General features: G+C 31.2%; 1 protein-coding gene across 1 annotated transcript in view; it reads right to left on the reverse strand.

Moving 5' to 3' along the window:
• Positions 1 to 2,802: 2,802 nt before the first annotated feature.
• Positions 2,803 to 20,061, reverse strand: part of LOC129803049 (paired mesoderm homeobox protein 2B-like) — a 33,465-nt gene continuing 16,206 nt past the window's right edge. The window contains exons 3-4 of the mRNA XM_055849371.1: positions 10,286 to 10,529; positions 2,803 to 3,624 (exon numbers count right to left, since the gene is read on the reverse strand). Coding sequence (XP_055705346.1) covers positions 3,335 to 3,624; positions 10,286 to 10,529 — 534 coding nt within the window. The 3' untranslated portion in view covers positions 2,803 to 3,334. The remainder of the gene's footprint in view (positions 3,625 to 10,285; positions 10,530 to 20,061) is intronic.

Below are 20,061 nucleotides of genomic sequence, written 5' to 3' on the forward strand. Positions count from 1 at the left end.
TTTTACGGATTGAAAATCAACAATAAAAATTAAACTGAGAAACGTAATCAATGATAAGTTTTACATCTAACCTTGGAAAGTCCAACACAGTCAGATTCGGTATATTTTGTACTTTTATGGACGATAGGGACAAAAATAGCCCAAAAATTTAAGTAATTTTTCTGACAATACCAATAAATAATATTTTTGGCTTTAATGAAAAATATTACGTATGAGTATTGTAGTTTTTGTTGCCAAAAGGGTTTTTCTTAAAAAAATTTGGAAGTATAAAAAATAAATAAAATCAATTATGAATTTGAGAATTTAAAAATTCGCCATTTTTGAGCTTAAATATTTACTACATAGCAAATAGCTAGAGACTTGCAAAAAATATTCTAGATCCCTTCAACTTTCTACTTTACAATTATGTACAAACATAAGAAAAAATAACTTTAGGTAGTCAGGAAAAATTATTTTCTTTATGGGACACCGGTGTTCCAATCGTCTTTAAAGGGTTAGAGGTAGGGTATTCATCAAAATTTTTGATTGATCTATTTTGGTTAGTCGATTTCCGTTCCACTTCACTTGAATGTAAGTGAATGAGATAAAACAAAACAAAATTTCAAAATAGACAAATTTTAAAAATAAAATATGATATTCTAATTCTTCGATGCATATACTTAAAGGGTCACGTGGGTCAAAATTGACAAAATATAGCAAATTTTGTTCTAATTTCTTTTCAACATAATAAAAAATATAATTAATTCAAACTCTTAGGCATATAAAAGTACAACATTCAAACTATATTTTCTGAAATTTTCATTTAAAAATTTATCAAGTGGGACTTGATTTTTAGAGACATTTTTGAAAAAAAAAAATTTTCGGTGGACAAGATTTCTCGAAATTGGTTCATCTGGAGACCAAAAACCAAATATCTCCTGTTACCTGACGAGTTAAATTAGGCTTTGAACGAATGAATTTAAATAAGGTTTCAATGACTAAATTTTTAAAAACTGTAAATGAAAAAATTAGAAAATATAGGTTATGTTAATGTTGTATTTTTATATTTCTAAGAGCTTAAATTAAATATTTTTTAATATGCTGAAAAAAAATTGAGAAATTATTATATTTTTACACTCTTCTTGATCCACTTAACCCCTTAACTATCTCGAAAATGCGTAAATGAGAAAAGGAAATATATTGAGCTTTTTATGTAAGAAATGTAAGAATCTTTGCGCTCATTTTTCCGAGAACCATTGAAAAACATTATTTTATTTAAATAATCATCAAATGATTGCAATTTCAACTCATTAATAACAATGCGAAATTCATGGATAAATATTTTTTTTTAATGTTTGAGAAAATATTTAAATTTTTCACAAAATTATTGTTTGACTTTCAATACAATTTAAACCAATTGCATTAAGCACTTCAATCGATCACTCTATTAGATTAGATGTATCAGGCCATTTAATAGGAGATTAATTTCTTCTTTATCATATCATACTACGAAAAGTCTACTTGGAACATTATCTTAGTTTCTGGTTTTTGGTAGGGCATTGCCTCTCAATGCCAGCGCTACGGCCCTCTCCCCATTATTATTATTTTAATAGCTAGTCCAATGCTTCAAATTTCTTCAAGAATTAGAAACATAGGGTAAAGATTAAGTAGTTCGAAGCTTGAGTCATCCGAAGGTAGAGCGTTTTTCCTACATCTAAAACTAAGATTAACACATTTTATTGACATCTTTGTTTTCAATTGATTTACATGGTTTCAATTGGTTGAATAACGCATAGTTTTTACACAAATCATCTCTGCAATCACAATTCATCTGCAATGAGTCTCAATTATTGAGAAATAGAGGAAAAAATTAGTCATTACAAAGCCTGGGATCTTACGAAGCATCGGTACACCTTTGAATATATCTGATTATTTTGTGATAAAAGCTTTACTTTGAATTGATTTGCTTAAGCTTACAAAGAAAAATACAATAAAATTTAAATTTGGGTTAAAAAAATGTGTAGCTATTCTGTAGGTTGTATTTAATTTTAAAGTTGGTCACACGATTATATTTTTTTAAAATTTTTAAATTAAAGTGAAGCATCATTAGTCCATCAATACAAAATTTAAACATTAAGTATTTGCCTTAAATATTTTGAACAAAATCTTTTTGACAGATTTAAAAGAAAATCGTAACTATTAAGCTTGTTTTTCACCTATTTTGAGACACTTTTAATTAAACATTTATATAAGAAAATTGAAGAATGTAATAAATGACATGTCCGTAGACTTAAAAAAATACATTTTTTTTTAAGAATATAAGCTTTTACGAAATAAATTTTAATTTTTTAAGATAACCAAAACCAATTAGAAATACGGAGACTTCAGTTAGATTTCTTAGAGTTCTCATTCATTTAGCAAAGGAATTGTGAAAAATGTTGAGCTGTGTAATACTACCCCAAACGTGTACAAGTATTTTTCGTTTAATTTATCCGAGACACAAATTTAGCTCACCTTTTATACTTTCGACTAATTTATTATTATCTTTACCATTTTCATGTGAATATCCCGTGATTTTTATATGCTTAGTAATTGATATTCGAATTGCAAAAGAAATGTGTAAACTTAGAAAAGATAGGTGACCGTAGGGATTTGCTGACTAATACAATTTTGCCATATAATTTTTGTTAATTTTATGAGATAAACTGGGAAATTTCGATTACAGATTAAACATTTGTCAAAAGTTTTTAATACGAATAAATTAAAATACATAGCACTAAGAATACACTGCGTTTTTTTAGGTTATCCTTAATATAACCTCACATTGTAACATATAACCTCTTTTCCAAATAAAAGAATAAGAGCAATTGTGATACAAAATGCCACCTTTTCACTCTTGAACTCGAATCTTCTACAATTCCCTTAACCTTTATTCACATTCTTTAAATATAGTATAATTTTCCGTATACAGATGTGTTCATTAGACTACAACTCGTCAATTCATTCTCTTGTTCAAAAAAAAAAATCATTCGTATATCTCCTTAGTATCTTTTATACATTGAAAATTCACTGGGTGATAAATTTGTTGGCTCCCTCGGTCAAAGTTGATTGGACGTTAAAGTCTATGGTGGAGTGAAGAATTCTCTCTTGATTTGTGAATTATATCATTGTGAGTGACTTTTGTGCAGAATTTCCCTCAAATATTGTCCATCTGAGACATCTCAGGAATTTCATAAACACTCATTCACTCATTTGATGGACTTAGGAAAGAATTTCTGAAGTTCTTGGCTCGGTTTTTCACTCAATTTCTCTCACTGCAAAGTATTTTGAAATGCAAATGTGAATCCACGGTCTCCTAGAACAAATGATTGGCTGTTGTGGACTTATTGAGGCTACCCAGGGGATCTAGGAGGTAGCCAGCACTTCCTCCGGCGCTCAGAAGGGATGAAAATGGCGATGCTAGGGCGGCTGCAGCAACAGCTGCATGATGATGCGATGTATGATGATGATTCTGAAGGCCACTTCCTAGACTTGATCCTGTTGTTGGTGACTTTCCCAGTTGCTGCTGCTGATGATGCTGCAGGAGCGAATTGCACGATCCTGTCCACTTGTTGTTATTGGACGTGAGATCATCTGTTATTTTTCCTGAAGAAAAGAATACAGGTTTTTGAGTTCAGATGAAAAGGTGCTCCTATACGAAAAAGTTCCTAATTATTTTTTTATTTAAAGTCGAATTTTGTTAAGCTTGGAAAGAGCTTTCAACTAAACCATGTAAAATCCTATCTGAATGCTAGTTCTTAAAATATAATTCTTACGGCGTTATCACACTTGCACATTAAAATTTTAATGTGATTCACATTAATTGTCGCTTGTGAGCGTCCAAATATGTTATTTGTGTCTTTGAGTCACTTAATATTTGGGGTTTTTCTATTTATTGATAAAAAAGTGGACTTGGAATGCAAGAATAAGTTTAAAATTACCTAAAGTATAAATATTTTTCACATTAAAAAATTAAAGAGAAAATCGCATTAATTTTTCGCATTAATGCTAGAAATCAATTTATATCAAATTTTGCGGGCCAAGTCTACCTTTTTATAAACAAATAGATCAAAATTTGAATATAAAATGATTCAAACACACAAATTACACATTTGGACTCTCACCAGCGACAATTAATGTGAATCATTTTAAAATTTTAATGTGCAAGTGTGATAACACAGTTAGAATATAATACTAATTAAATATTCGATCGGTTCAATTGGGTTGTGAACCAGTTATGAACCAATCAGTAGGGGAGACTGGGGCACAAAGTCACAAAACGGATATTTTATTTTTTAACAAGCTACCCGAGCACCTCCAAAATTTCTAATTAGCACAGTTTTATAGGAAACTTACCGCTCTATAACTCTGTGAAAGCCATTTTCCTCTATTTTGTAAGGAAATATATTTATCGAGCCGTTTTCTAAAAGGTAATTTTGTGATCATTCTCAAAAATGCTGGGGCAAATAGTAGCAGGCATAAGGTACTATCACATTTTGATTCGCTTTATTAGTACCTAGATTACATATTTTCTTAGGAAATTTATTCTTCTAAACCTTTGTAAATCACCGTTTTCTCTATCTGAGCAAGAAAATCGCATTTTAAGCTATTTTACAAAAAACACAAAAGACTGCAAATCGTTTGACCAAAGCAAACAACAAGCGGCGACACATAGCATTGACGTTTCTTTTCACCGTGGGACATTAAAAATTGTTTCGGTTTTTGGTACTTTTTGCTCCATAGTTTTTGCTACTTTTTACCCCAGGTGGTCGTTTTTAATAAAAGGATTTCTGGAGTAAAGAATCTTTGTAAAATTTTAAAATAGATAGCGGATTCGTATTCAAAGAATATCCAGATAATTTGGGAAACATTCACCAGTGCATTAAATTTAGTATAAGTAGCTAATAATTGATATCTTCTGCAAGGAAAATATTTCAAAAATAGGGCTAAAAATTTCGATATTTTTTTTATTTTCTAAATTCCTTGTTCAAATTCTAACAAACTTACGACATTGAAGAAGACTTATGGCGGCTATCTATGGAAGAAATTTTAAGCCGGTATCTTATTTATCTTGGAAGATATTGAATTTTAAAATTTTCGATTTGTGACTTTTTGCCCCAGTCTCCCCTAATTTTTATTCAAAGATCAATTTTATTACTCTTAACACTATTTTGGGGGATCAGTAAATGATGTAAATGATCAGTAAATGATGTAGTAACAGTAAATGATGCGAAAGTATTTATGAGAAAACAAGAGTTCGAGCACTTAGCAAAGCCTGGGACGCTTTGACACCTTTGACACCCCTTTGTACTAAAAGAATGTTATTCTCAAATGCTTATTATAACTTTAAAATTTTTCATATTGGTTTTTTAAGTCTTAATAAATATATAAGAACATGGCCCGAAAAATTAAGTTCAGTGAAGATAACAGAATGCCATTTAAATAGCTTAACTATTTACAAAAATGGTTCCAGGTTATCTATAAATTCCCGAAAGTTCAAATCCGATTTTGAGAACTTAAGTTATTGTTAACAGATGATTAGAAATTTTGTTTAAATAGATAAAACCTATTTTTATGGACAATTTGAGATGTTATTAGAATTTTAAATGTCGCAAATTTTTAAAAATATAAACATTTAGAGTGATAGGCGTGATAGGTGTAGGTTCCAAGAATACAAATTAGTAAAGTTTATCGCAGTGAATTATTGAAGATTTGCTTTATTTCTGAACATTAAATCTTAAATGGAATTGAGAACCTAATATAAACAGGAACCTAAAAATATCAGACTTTCTTTTGATTTTCTTAAAAAGCCTATTTCTCAACATACACGTAGAGTATATCTCCAAGGCGTCTGAAAGTCTCATTTCATTAAAAAAAAAACGCTTTACTTTCTTGGGAAATCTCCCGAGAAAATTGCAGTAAAGCTTCTCAGAATCAAAAGCTTATTTAGGCAATAACTTGTCTGTAAACATATAATTTTCTTCAGTTGTGCCACATTCGCCACATTTCAATACACCACGAGAAAATGTGGAAAATGTGTGAAAAAGTGAAAAAGTCTCTTTCAACTCTTGCAACTAGTGGCACACGAATTTTATTTATAAATCCTGCATCACACAATATTGAATTTGTCAGGAGATCGAAATATGATGAGCAATTTATAAATAAAAGTCTTTCGCATGAGGGTGAGACAAAAACTACAAAAATTCCAAGTGAGACGTTTTGGAGGAGGGGCCAAAAAGAAAAGCAGAAAAATTCTGCGTGATAAATTGCCACATGATCATGGGGAGTATGGAAAGAGAGAGGACCAGTTTTCCAACATTCCCTCTCCCCACAAGTTCGGAAAAAATTCGATGTTGGGAAAGAAAATAATTCATTTTCTGACCATTTCGTCCCCATACAGATTTTTTTTTCTTTTTGTGGCAATTTTTTCTCATTCCCAGTTTTGTCTATTTCGATTTGGATTATTTATTGTCTCTAGCAATTCAATAGAAGTTTCATATTTGTTTTTGATTGAGATCTGGCCAAATTAATGCAGTTGTGGTTATTTATGAAAGTCACTCGCGTGAAACTATTAGATTTTTCTTTGACCAAATGGAGCTCTAGCACGATAGTCTATAAATTTGCTGACCCTTATTGCCAATTAGGATTTTTGGGATTTCTGAAGAGGGAAAAAGAGATTTGCGATATTCGGAATTAAACATATTAAGATTTTTGTCATCAAATAAATTAAAAGCTATAAAATGTAAATTTGTGTTATTTTTATAATTTAATTGCTGTATTTATAGAATTTTTCTCGCTACTAACTCTAACATCAAATGTTTCCTTGAAGAAAATACTATTTCTTTCGTTCAATCTGTTGCATTGTCTCCAGTTGGGGAAAACTTCATGACTTTTTGCTGTTTTTTACGTAGGAAGTTTATTATATATTGTTCAATACTTTTCAAAAAAAAATCAGAAAAATGCTTTTTATAATTTTAACAGCTCGAACTCCAAGAAAGAACAGTTTTTAAGACATTTTTCTTAACTTTTTCATCCAGATCTAAGAAAAGCATAATAAGAAAAATCGACATATGAAACAGAAAAAAAGAAGCGAAATAAAGAGATTTATTTATTAAAAACAAATATAAAATTAATAAACTAATAATAAATACATAAAAAATAAAATAAACAAAAAAATGATTAAAAAAACAAAAAGTTGATTGAATGACGAAATGTGTTTTTTATTAATTTACACAAGTCTTTCACGAATTTATTGTAGTTTATTAAGAAAAAAGCATAATTTCACTTTAAATTTTAAAAATTCTATATTGCAAATAATTAACACATAAAATTAAAAAAGCTGAGATTGTAAAGAATCTCAGCTAACTGTTAAAAACTTCCATTTCGAAATACATTTCAAATATACAGTAGGTGTCAAAAGTTTATTGCGTTATGTATTTTGGGAAACCAGATGCAAAAAATGATAGAAAAAATACTTTTTTGAATTTTTGTTTTTTTTTTTCAAATTATTTGCCTGCAATCCGTAGATCTTATTTATGTATTTCGAAAAAATATTTCATTTTACATATAAAAAATAATTGTTTTCCAATAATTGTTCGTTTTTCATGCGTCAAAAGTTTGTTGCGTCATTTCAAAAGTTACTCAAAATGGTCAAAAATATGCGACTATCTTATTAAAATGCACCGGCTTTAGTTTATGTCATTTGAGGGGTCTATGGTAGGTTTGGACATTTCTAAAGTTGTCTATAGTAAATAGATATGTATGAAAGTGATGATAAATAACAAGAAATAATCTGTTTTTTTTTGGTATTTCATAATTTAGCTTAAAATAACAAGTTAGAATGAATTAAAAGGTGGGAAATCGTCCAGAGATACTTCCGAAATGCATCTGCGTCGTTAATTGTCAAGATTTATGTAAAATTACGAAAGGTAATAATTACCACATCTGAAAAACGCTACTGGCAGACCTAGGGTATCCACTCAGAGGGTTGATAACAGCATTGTAAGTATCTCTGATAGTGACCCAATGATGTTTGCTTCATAAATTGAAAGACAGTTGGTTGCTGAAGGGACACAGGTCCCTACTGTTACAAAAACAAGCCCATATTAAATGAAAATAGTAAGAATATTTGGGTGGCTTGCAATATTCCATCAGTAAACAAGACCAAGCTGAATAAAAGGTTGTACATTTACTTGGTCTGAGTCGAATTTTATTATTACTGAGTCAAAACCCTAGGTCTGCCAGCAGCGTTTTTTAGATGTGGTCGTGCCTTATCACCATATATTTCGATGATTTTATGTATATCCTGTAGAGATTTTCCATAAAATTAAGCAATTAACGACGAAGATTCATTCCGGCAGTATCTCTGTACGATTTCTCTCCTTTTAACTTTTTGTAATTTGCAATTTTTAGTCTAAAGTCTTGTTATTTATCAATACTTTTATATACATATATTTTCCATTGATAAGTTTAGAAATGTACAAACCCACCATTTGCCTCTCAAATGACATAAACTCCAAATGTAACTGGTTTACATTAAGTTGGTTGCATGTTTTAACCATTCTGAATTACTTTTTAAAATGAGGCAACAAACTTTTGACGAATTAAAAATGATTCCCTTTTGGAAAAGAATATTTTTTATATGGTATAAAATTAATTATTTTTTTCGAAATACATAAATAGGATCTACGGATTACAGGAAATTCATTTGCAAAAAGAAAAAATCGAAAAAGTAATTTTTTCTATCATTTTTTGCACCTGGTTCCCCGATCACACATGAGGCAACAAACTTTTGACACCTACTGTATATCTTTCAAAATCGACAGCGGAGAAAAGAAATAGTGGTTAGAATCAGGATTATTTAGGCAAATAGGCGTGGCTTTCGAAATAAGCGTAGCTTTTAAGGGGGAGTCGCATAACCGAATTTTCCATATGGAACCTATGACATGTTCAGTTTAATATGTGTAATGTTAAACTTATCTTGTTTAATATATAAAATAATTCTAGTTTTACCTAGCAGATATAAGAACTTTTCTTAAGTTTAATCTTAACCCATTCCTTACCATGGTATTATACATCATACGCAAATTGAGTGATTTTAGATGATTTATTCCTAGGCAATTTTTATCCGAATTGCTGTCGGGAATGAATTTTTAATAACTTTAGTCCTTCAATTATTTGGGAAAAATAATCCGACAGAGATGGAAATACATTTTGTTGTTCTTTTCTAGCTTCGCAGCAAATGATACAAAATTTTTGCTCAAAATGGTGGATGGAAAATTCGACATCCCGTCGAATTTGTTAAAATTGGCGCCTTTCCTCTTTCCTGATTTGCATTCTAGTTGCCAATTTGTTTTCTTGGATAGTTACTCTATCTAAAGCAATAGAGTTTTGTTGAAAAAAAATTCTTTTCAAAAAATTCATCTATTAACCCTCTAACGGTGTTTTCTTTCATATGCAAAAAAAAGTTCTAGAACAATGTTTTCTAGGATATTTATGATCCAATAAAGTCGAAAAAACCATCCATTCTTCATTATCTCTTTTAGTTTAGGCGCTAGGTGAGAAAATATAAACATTTTTTGAAACTCTTTTTGCTTCTAAAATTCACATTTTTAGTTTTTTCAAATTTTTTAAATAAAATATACAAAGTAGAATGACATATCTTTCAGTAAAAAATAGATTTATTTTAGTCAGATAACTTTAAATCGGTATTTTTATGGAAATTGAGTTTTTTTGCACAAATATTTTTTGTTCCTTTTCTCTGACCTGTCACACAAAACTGGGAATAGCAACAAAACGAATAGTCAAAATGAGTTCAAACTTTCAAGAGATGTTTATAAGACTATTACCGAGGACACTATAGCACTTTTAAATAAATAAAACCTTTATTGTCGCTGTAAATGTGATTTTTGTGAAGACCGCCTGGAGGCGGTCTTACCCGTTAGAGGGTTAATCTGTAGGAAACTAATCCTAAAATATGAACATTCTATCTTAAGTATTTCTGGTACATTGACTGAATGGGTTAAGTTTCATAGTAGGCGTGGCCTAATTTTGTCCCATTTATTATTAAGTTTGCGGGAATGATTTGTCCCTGTAGTGCCATTGCATTTCCCGTTAAACATGGATAATACAAAAATTACAATTTTATTATTTGTCCAGTACTTTTCAATGAGGCGTTGCCTAAATTTTTTTTTAGTGGAGGAGGATGTACGTAAGCTGAATGAGCTAGTCCTTTTAGAGGTCCTTGAATTTTAAAAAAAAAACCTACCATTTAGGGGCTTAATATCGGTGGATTGATGTGACGATGAGTTGGAATTTGGAGTTGTGGATACAGTTGAGATCGGTGATCCCGCCTTGAGATCCTTTGGGGTTGTTGTCCCACCAGGTGCTCCTTTAATTTCTGTCTTAACACTCGATGCATCTGACGGATTCGACGTGTTATTCGATGTGACCTTTTGCTGTGCTATTCTCTCCTGTTTCCGAAATTTGGCTCGTCGATTTTGAAACCACACCTTGATTGTGAAAGAACAAAAATAGCATCGTATGAGTTATCATTATAGTTGGTAAAACTGTATGAATAAATGTGCGTGGGGTATAGGATCGGTTTTTCTGTAAGTTGGAAATCTCATGAATCTGTTGACAAGGTGATTCTTTGAGGCTCGTGTCATGAAAGAATAAAATGGTGGTGGTGTTTTTCTTGTGGTGTAATAAAAAGAAAAACAACTGAGAAATACTTTGAAAATTATTTTGAAAAAGTATGTGTTTAAAAACGTAGGTGGATCCCATAATTCTTACAATATACTCTATCTTGTTTGAGAATAGCGTCACTGATTCACTTTTGGCTTGTTGAGTCTAATCTTTCTCACAGTCAGACAATTAATTTAGGATTAAAAGTCCACAAATGTTGTCCCCAAAATAGATTTCTTTCAAATTGATGATATTTATACAGAATGAGAGACGCTTTTCGCACATTTTTCTTCAATTATGACTCAAAATGGCAAAGCATGCAAGCTTGGCAGAATGCTCGAACACGTGATTTCGATGCTATGCCTTGGACATTGGCTTCGTTTTATTTATTTTTTTTGTTTAAATTAATCATGTTGACGAGTTTAGACTTTTCCCAGATCTATTTTATATACTACTTTGTAAGATTTAAAAAATTATCGATTTTAATGGGCCGTCAGAAAAACTTAAGTTGCTATCTCTAACCGTTTGGTTTCTAGCACTGGTAACGACTAGATGGACGAACGAACCGACAAATAATGAGTAATCATCTTGTAATTTTTTTTTAAAAGATATCGTAGATCGAAAGGATTATACATTGCTCTCTCAGTGGAGTTCGAGCAATAAATAATGCGTCACATGTTCTTTGTTTCACGTTTTTGGTCCGATTTCGCGGACACTTGTCAAACCTATTTGTCTATTATGATGCTTAAGTGAAGAATTCAAACAGTAAGAAGAAAAATAAATGTTAGTCTTACAGCTTGTACATTTTAGATGGTCCTTATTGACTTGGTCTTGTTTCCACATATACGAATTTCCAGCCAAGTGGTTTTTGCCTTGTGTACCCCAAAGCACAGACGACAGTTGTGAGGAAAATCTTTTGGAAAACACAGCCGAAGGGGTGGTTTGTTCATCATTGACTCACCCTCTTCATCTTCCGCTTTTTGGCTTCTGCATTGTATCAATATTTAGTTAACTATTCGGCTCTTTTCATTCCCACCCAATCGTTTTATATATCGCAGTTTTGCAATAGAAAGAGCATTATTCGTTTTGAAAAGAATTTTCAGGAGATGCTATCACTGACTGAGAGAAATCCGACAAAAGTTAAAATAACATTCCGGAAATGTTAATTTTACCCTGCAGTGTTGATCCTAAATCGGTGTAAATATTATGCTTTTTTACATGTATTAGGGGTTAAAATTACCCTTTTTCATGTTATTTTTACCCTTAAAAAGGTGTAAAATTAACATTAAAAAATGTTGATATATTTTTACACCTAAAAAGTGTTAAAAGAAGAAATGTTAATCGCACCCCCGTTTTTTTTTTCTCAGTGATGGAATGATTTAAATTTACACTCCATTATAGATTAGTTAAATATTTTCTCAAATATTAAATTTTTACTTCTAAATTATGCTATTGATTTACAATTGCTTGAGCATGAATTCCTTTATTTAAATTAACATTAATAGGCTGGAAAGAAACAAAATTGCAGACATCTCTAGAATAAATAGATAACAAATAATCTTATGCCTCTTCTATTGCAATTGTACGATTTATCGTGCCAAGCATTTACGACTCCTCATCCTGAACCCTTGGTCTTTCCTCTGGTCTCGAACACTTTCACTACATATATCCAAATATCCCTACCCCATGATAATATACGAAATGTTGGTGTTAAAGCGAAAATAAACACTTTGCACAATTTTGCGAGAGTCGCAGGGGTTAGTTGCCAGGCTGTCGTGCTAAATTTCTCCTCTGAGAATCATTTGGACAAACACTATTTAAATTCCATGTCACTCTTGCAATTAACCCAATATACTCAATCCACACAGTCTTCATGGTAATCAATCTCTGGAATTTTCGTTTATATGATTCACATCACATCCGAGATAATTTTAATTCTTCTGAGGCATGAAGAATTTCACATGAATTATTTACATTTTGAATTGTTATAAATAGGTCTTGGTAATTGTTTATATCACAAAGACCATTTGGGGATGAGGAATGGGAATGTTTTGCTTTCAATAAATTCACGAGAAAATTTTGGCAATTTGTCGGGTGAAATGATTTTACGATGTCGCAAGAAAATCAAGAGAATAAGTTTCTTAAATACTAACTTGAGACAGTTTATTGTACTTTGTTACGGCGCATTAATAGGTTTTAATAGAGGTGAATATAAAGTCAACACCTTTTAATTTTATCTATGGGTTAGTCTTTTTATGACTTAATATTTCGATCGTTCCATTTAATTAGTAGACTTTGAATCGACTGAGATTGGGATCTGCAATACTGAAATATAACAATAATGAAAGAATTTATAGAGATGCATAACATAGCAAGAACAGTAACCATTTGAAAATTATATCTCTATATTAATTTGGAAAATAAGTTTCAGAGAATTTTCTTCAATATAGGGTTGCGGCATTACTTATGACCAGTCCATGTCCATACTTATGGCCACCTCGCAAAAATCGTCAACTTCTGCCACAAATAGATTTCAAAGAACCACAAATTTAGGAAAACGTGATATGTTATGATTGCACATCACAATTTCGTGGTTCTTCGAAATTATTTTGTGATAAAAGTTGCGACGTGGTCATAAGTAAAGATCCTTCAATCGTTGCTTTTCTTATAAAATGGTGTTGGCCCTATGACTTATGCAAACAAGAAGTTTAGGTTGTTTTTGCTTAGATTTAAACAATCAAATTTGAGAATTTTTTTATTAGGCATCGTATGCAAATTTTAGAGTATTCGATAAAGAAGTTTTGCAAGAAATATTCAGATTCTAATTCAATTCAAAATTTCCCTTTTTTCAGAAAATTTCCCTTTGCTACAAAGGACGAAACTAAAAATTTGCCATAACACACAGAATTCCCCTTTACCCCAAAGGACGATACTAAAACCTCCCAAAAACAGAAAATTTCCCTTTGTTCCATAGAAAATTTCCCTTTGCCCCAAAGGACGAAACGAAAAATTTCCCAAAACACGGAAAATTTTCCTTTGCCCAAAATAACGAAAATAAAAATTTCCCAAAACACGGAAAATTTTCCTTTGCCCAAAATGACGAAAATAAAAATTTCCCAAAACACAGAAAATTTCCCTTTGCCCAAAATGACGAAAATAAAAATTTCCCAAAACACAGAAAATTTCCTTTTGCCCTGACAGGCGATACTGATAACTTCCTAAAACACAGAAAATTTCTCTTTGCCCTGAAGGACGAAACTAAAAACTTCAAAAACACCATTGTATTATCATTATTTTATTTAATAAAATATACTTGTTTAAAATATATGAAAGACGAGATTTCCAAAGACAAATTTTCCAAAAACAAAAATTACCGAAGACAAAGATTCCAAAGACAAACTGGGAAAAACAAAAGTGTAAAAAGCAAAATGGAAAAAACGAAGATTCCGCAAACCGTGAAAGGTTAATCTATTGATTGTTAACATGACTTTGTTTTTCTACCTAAGAACTTTGTGAAAATGGTGATATGAAATATCTTAAGAATGAAAATTCTTTATATTTTTTCATTATTAAATATTAAAAATGTAAAGAATAAAAGAAAATTTTTTTCTGTCGTTTAATGCTTTTTCAATGTCAATGGTTAAAAAAAATTCTGAAGAGCGTATTCTTTAAATTTAAATGGTTACGTAAGTCAGGAAGTCTAAAAAACAAGCATATATATTTTTCAATTTATTCCAACAAAATAAAGAAAACAATTCATGTTCTTAAGCATACAAAAGTGCAACATTTAAGCTATATTTTCTGAAATTTTGATTTAAAAATCTCGAAAATCCAATCTTTGGAACCTGATTTTCTTAAGACCTTTTTCGAAAAAAAAACTTGCTTTGCAGTGCTCATGATTATTCAGTGTAGGTTCATCAGAAGTTAAAAACCCTGTAATAATTTTCTATTAGTAGATCAGGTTAAAGTCGTACTTGGACGAGGGATTTTTTATTTCATTGATTGCAATTCATTAAAAAAAAAACGCAATGTAGGGTAAGTGTGCCAAATTTCGGCATAGTTGCATGCAAGCGTCAAAGTCTCAAGTTTGAATTGTAATATTTTAAATACAAATTGATTTTTTTATTCTTCTTTTGTAAGAGTGTTGCTTGGAACCTTGTAAAGAGTTTACCGTCTTTATTTACTCTAAAATCATTCTAATTACATTTCAAAATGATTAAAAATATAGACATAGCTTTGGTGCTGTATTTCGGCCACCTTCATTCTCATAGTTTCTTGCTCTTCGGGAATTCTTCCAATATATTTTTCACGTCATCTCGTTTGTAGAAGCGACATTTTTTGTTATTTTTTTGCATTGTACAATCTCAAGAGTATCCAAAAACTAAAAATTCATGGAAATTCGAGCAACAAAAAAGGTGGCCGAAATTGCAAGCTGGCCGGAATTTGGCACACCTACCCTAAATCACAACGAAAATGCTTATTCTTTGTATAAAGTTCTCCCAAAAATATAATTTTTTTTTTAAGAATCCTTCATCCAAGTACGAGTTTAACTCGTCTTCTAACAGGATTTTAGTTTATTTTTGATGAACTTACTCTAAGTAGATGTGGTTACCATAAACTTTTTTTTCAAAAAGGTCTTGGAAAATCAGGTCACAACGGCTGAATTATTAACATTTTTAAATAAGAATTTTAAAAAATATAGTTTAATTGTTGAACTTTAATATACCTAAGAGCTTGAATCGAGTATTTTTTTTTTATTACGTTGAAACAAAACAGAGTATTTTTTAAGCTTTGAAACCCACGTAACCCCTTAAGCGATTGGTACAGTACGAGTATGAACTTATTTGAAATGTATTTGTGTCTTGGATAAATTTAAAAGGATTTCAGCTGGTTCTGAACCGGTAGGAGAAGGCTTTCAGGCCTCGCATATACTCTAGCTTCTCTAGCAACTTCAATAGCTAATCGTAAGTATGGAAAATATATGAAGTGTTAGAATCTAGAATGTGTGCGAAGCGTGAAAACCTTCCCCTAGATTGATTAATTTTTCCAAAAAAACATTTTTTATTTTAATTTAGACATACTTTTAGGACGTTTTTAGGTGCTTTCTAAATTGATTTTTTTGTATTTTTTTTTTTCAGATCAAAAAATTTTTTTAATCATTAATCTTCCATCAAATGTACTAAATGGTCATACGCCCCTGTAATACTGGATGAGCGATATCATCACTGATGGTAAGTGTTCCAATATAAGATTAAATTTAAAGAACATCTTTTCGTGGAATATTTCAGTGCAGAAGATTTTTTTTATTAAAGATCCCATAAATTAAGTAATACAATTAAGACTGAATCAAGTGTCTAAAGTTTGGACATATTTTGAAAAGTTACAAGTTCCTTGATAAGATTAATATCTTACTTGAAATTCTTGATTAATATAATGCGATAAATTCCCAGTGGTTGTTCCCACCCTTGAGGTCTGTTACTGTTAGTGCAGTCAAAAGACATCTCAACAGAGGCAAAGAGTGTCCCTGAGTTAATTTAGAAAATTGCCTGCAAAATGTTAAATAATTAATATTGTCGATGGGAGAGTGATATAGTGGGCCAAAAAAAAGACATGATAATTTAAGTAACTATGCGACAGATGTAGATAATGTTCTGTTCCGCGTTTCTGGTTCCGGATCCTGTTGTGAGGTTTATTCATGACTCTATTTCTTGCACTATCATCCCTCATGGTATGGGAAGTGCGCGGAATTTCAACAAGCAACCCCTAAAACACTTGTTCTCCCACAGAAACACTTGCTAAATTTACCCAGTTTGCCTTGTGGATATTTTTGTAAGGCACTCTCCAGAGGGTGACAAAGTTATCACCCTCGGGATTCATGCTGGTGTATTTTAATGTGCGTGTAAATAGAAAATATTAAAATCATTTAGGCTCAGTCACTCTCTATATTCTCATCTCAAGAGATGCTTGGTAGAATGGAGGGAAAAAAATCATTGGATTGAAATAGGAGGGTTGGATCATCCCTTACCCTTGTGTTTTTTTTTATTCCTGTCACAGAATACGCGTGTGAAAATTATGATTAATATTTTCGCATAATTTTCATTTGGTTGATTCTTTAGAGCACGATAAATAATTCAAAGTGCATGTGTTTCTCAATAAATAATAAAGTATCATCCCATTGAGAGTGTAAAACATTTTTTTCATGCTGTTGCACAAGAAATTGTCCAAATAATGAAGAGAGAAGTATTATCCGTAGAGAAAATGGAACTGATATAGTGGCAATGGAATTGGAAAAATAATATTTTATCCAACAGCATGGACTTTGGAAGTACACTGAGAAAGACAGAGATCTGGGTGGTGGGGTTTAAAATAAGTGTAAAATTGAGAATGGTGGATTAAAGTTTTTGACAACCTCTAGGCTTCCAGCAATATTAATTCAGTTTACACGTAAAACCTACTCTCCTAAAACTTGAACCCTGAACTCCTGAATCTGAACTCTTGAACCTGAACTTTGTACATTTGCAAGGATTTGGATCAGGTGTAAAAAAAACGGTCTGAGGAATTTCAAAAAGAAGGTCCTGGTCAGTAAAAGAAATAAATAATACTTTCGCTTAATCAAATGTCTCATTTGACTGTCTTTTGTTACCTAAAAATAAATATGGTTAATGTTCGAAAATTCGAATTGAATTTCGAATATTCAAATTAGATTTTCTCACTTATAATTTAAATTAAACGATACGTAATACACTAAGGTGTTAAAAAAATAACTCAATAATATAGGAAGAAAGATTTTATACTACAATTTTCATCACAGCAAAATGAAAATTGACGCTGTTGACACTTGTATTAGGGGAAGGTGTTCAGGCTACGCACATAGGGGGTAGTGAGGACAGCTTTGAAGTGGGCTAACTTCAATTGCGAAGATAAATTACATTATGATAATGCTCAATTCCATTTCAAAACACAGTAGACTCTCGCTCAATCGGCTCTTTTTCAATCGGGCGAAAAATTTTGTTGACAATTTTCACGTTTAATTATGAAGCTAATTTGCCTAAATTTGCTGTAGTTCTTGCTATTTTATCGTGGTGCTTTATAATAAAGCGCTTTTTGTGGAATTTACAAAGGCTTTGATGCCCAAATCTATCGATAAACCGGATGACATTTTGCCCCAAATGCCCAATTGAGAGAGAGTCTACTGTAAAAGAAAAATCTAATTTCAAAACTATCCCACTTTATAAGTGTCCCACTTCCCCTACTTTGCCTTTGAATACTTCATACTTTCAAATAATACTTTAATTAATCTGACCTATCTGTGGCAATACATTTTAATAAGCCTGTTTTATGTCACAAATTTCTTGAAAAATAGGTAAAATTCATTAAAGAAATATAAAGTTAAAACGTGAAATGCTCGAAGTCAGAATGAGTGCGATGCCTGAATGTCTTCCCCTACTACAAAATTCGACAAGACACTTCATTGCGGATTTAACAAAAAGTAAAATATAGTAAGACAATGTGACTGCGACGATTGCAAAACTCGGATGCCGCGACCGATCCAACTCCGATAAATCCACTTAAAATATAATTTATACTTTTATTTCCATAATTAATCACTGCAGTATTTATAATATAACTATTCTACTTTAAGAAAAACCCAAAATTATATTTTATCGGTTTAATAAGTGGGTTAAACCCGTTTAGTGATTTTTCTTTATTATGAAATATTATTTTCAATCAAAATTATTAATAAAAGTGAAGCTTAGTTATTGTTCTACAAGGTGAGTAAGAGTATATTGATGATATATTAATAATTCCAACAGAAATAAGTGAATTTGTGAATGCTTACATTTCGACCCAAGTCGAATGCTGTGAATATCGATGTTCATGTTTATGCATAAAACTTTTCCTTAATATGAGCGTCCGAGTTTGATCGAATTCAACGGAGTTAGAAAAAAGCATCGTAGTAAGGTTCTTGCGCATATATTAATATTCTCGTAATTTTATTATTTTCTTCAAGATTGCTAAAATTCTTTTTCTATCATGATTCTAAATGAAACAAAGAATAATTATATTGATTTGGAATAAGGAAAAAAATATTTCATCAGTTCGAAAACAAGCGTTAAAGTCGCACTCTATGAAAAGCATCGGGATTACCTCTTTTTACTATACCTATTTTGAATTTTAAAAACGATCTTCGATTGTTCTTTCTTTTGGATTAGGCCATATCAGGTGTTATCACACGCTGAACTCTGCTGATAGGGCTCATAGTATAAAATTTACATTAAACGAATTTTAACTTAAAGGGTATAAGAGTATTGTGTTAAAACAACCCTCAAATTTGTGCACATATCACATCTGATTTCTTCTCAGTGTATAGTCCAGTGTGGATGAGAAACCCATTTGAAGGGGCAAGTCTCATGAGATTTGGGGAGAATTTAATAATTTTGGCTCAATGGCCAGGAGAACCAATGCACGTGAGGGGAGTCATAGAAACATTTCAATTCAACTGCTAAAGTATTTATTTGCACCCACTCCTGTCCATCAAAAGTAGCATCTGATGGGGCTGTATTTTGTGCTCCGGGTGGACCATCTCGGACGTTGGTGCACACATTAGGGAATATAGCTCAATGTCCAGACAGGGATGATCTTTCATTTGGGATTGGGCTATTTGAAAGAGGAGATGTGTTGCTTGGCAAATTCTGATTCACATTGTTTATTCTGCAATTCTCATGGATTTCCCATTGACACTTGATGGTTTGAGTAATTTGGGCGATAGCATTGGGATTGCACCATGTCCGAATTCTTTATATTCAAATCTTGGGTGAAACCGTAAACTATACTTGCAGCTTTTTTTTAAATTTTGTTTTATTTATTTATTTTTAGATATATTTATATTTTATTATTGTTTATTAGATAACGATAATAATAAATTAAATTTAATCGACGTTCGAAATATGATATTTGGTATTCAAATAGCGTCTTCGCTGTTCGAAGCTCATCTTTCCCAGCCTGTGTCCATGAAGCAGAACTACAAACGAAATCTTAAAAACTTTTAATTGATTTTCGAAAAAATTCCAATGGTTTTGTATAATAATTTCAAATTTATAAAGCATTGCAAATACCCCTCACCCTTATTTAAATCTTTCAAACTAAATTCTTTAAAACCCAAACCACAATTTTAAAAGCAAGTTTCATGATAAATTTTGTAAAATTCCTTTGCGTTATTTTTTAATTCAAAAAACCTCATCTCGCAATATTTCTCCCAATAAAGCGTATAATTGCAGCCATATCCTCGTTCTCAGTGGTGAAAATTCCACTGCATTTCGCTATCCTTATCGTGCTATAATTCATGGGGAAAATTGT

The sequence above is a fragment of the Phlebotomus papatasi genome, chromosome 2 (genome assembly GCF_024763615.1).
Source record: "Phlebotomus papatasi isolate M1 chromosome 2, Ppap_2.1, whole genome shotgun sequence".
Lineage (NCBI taxonomy): Eukaryota > Metazoa > Arthropoda > Insecta > Diptera > Psychodidae > Phlebotomus > Phlebotomus papatasi.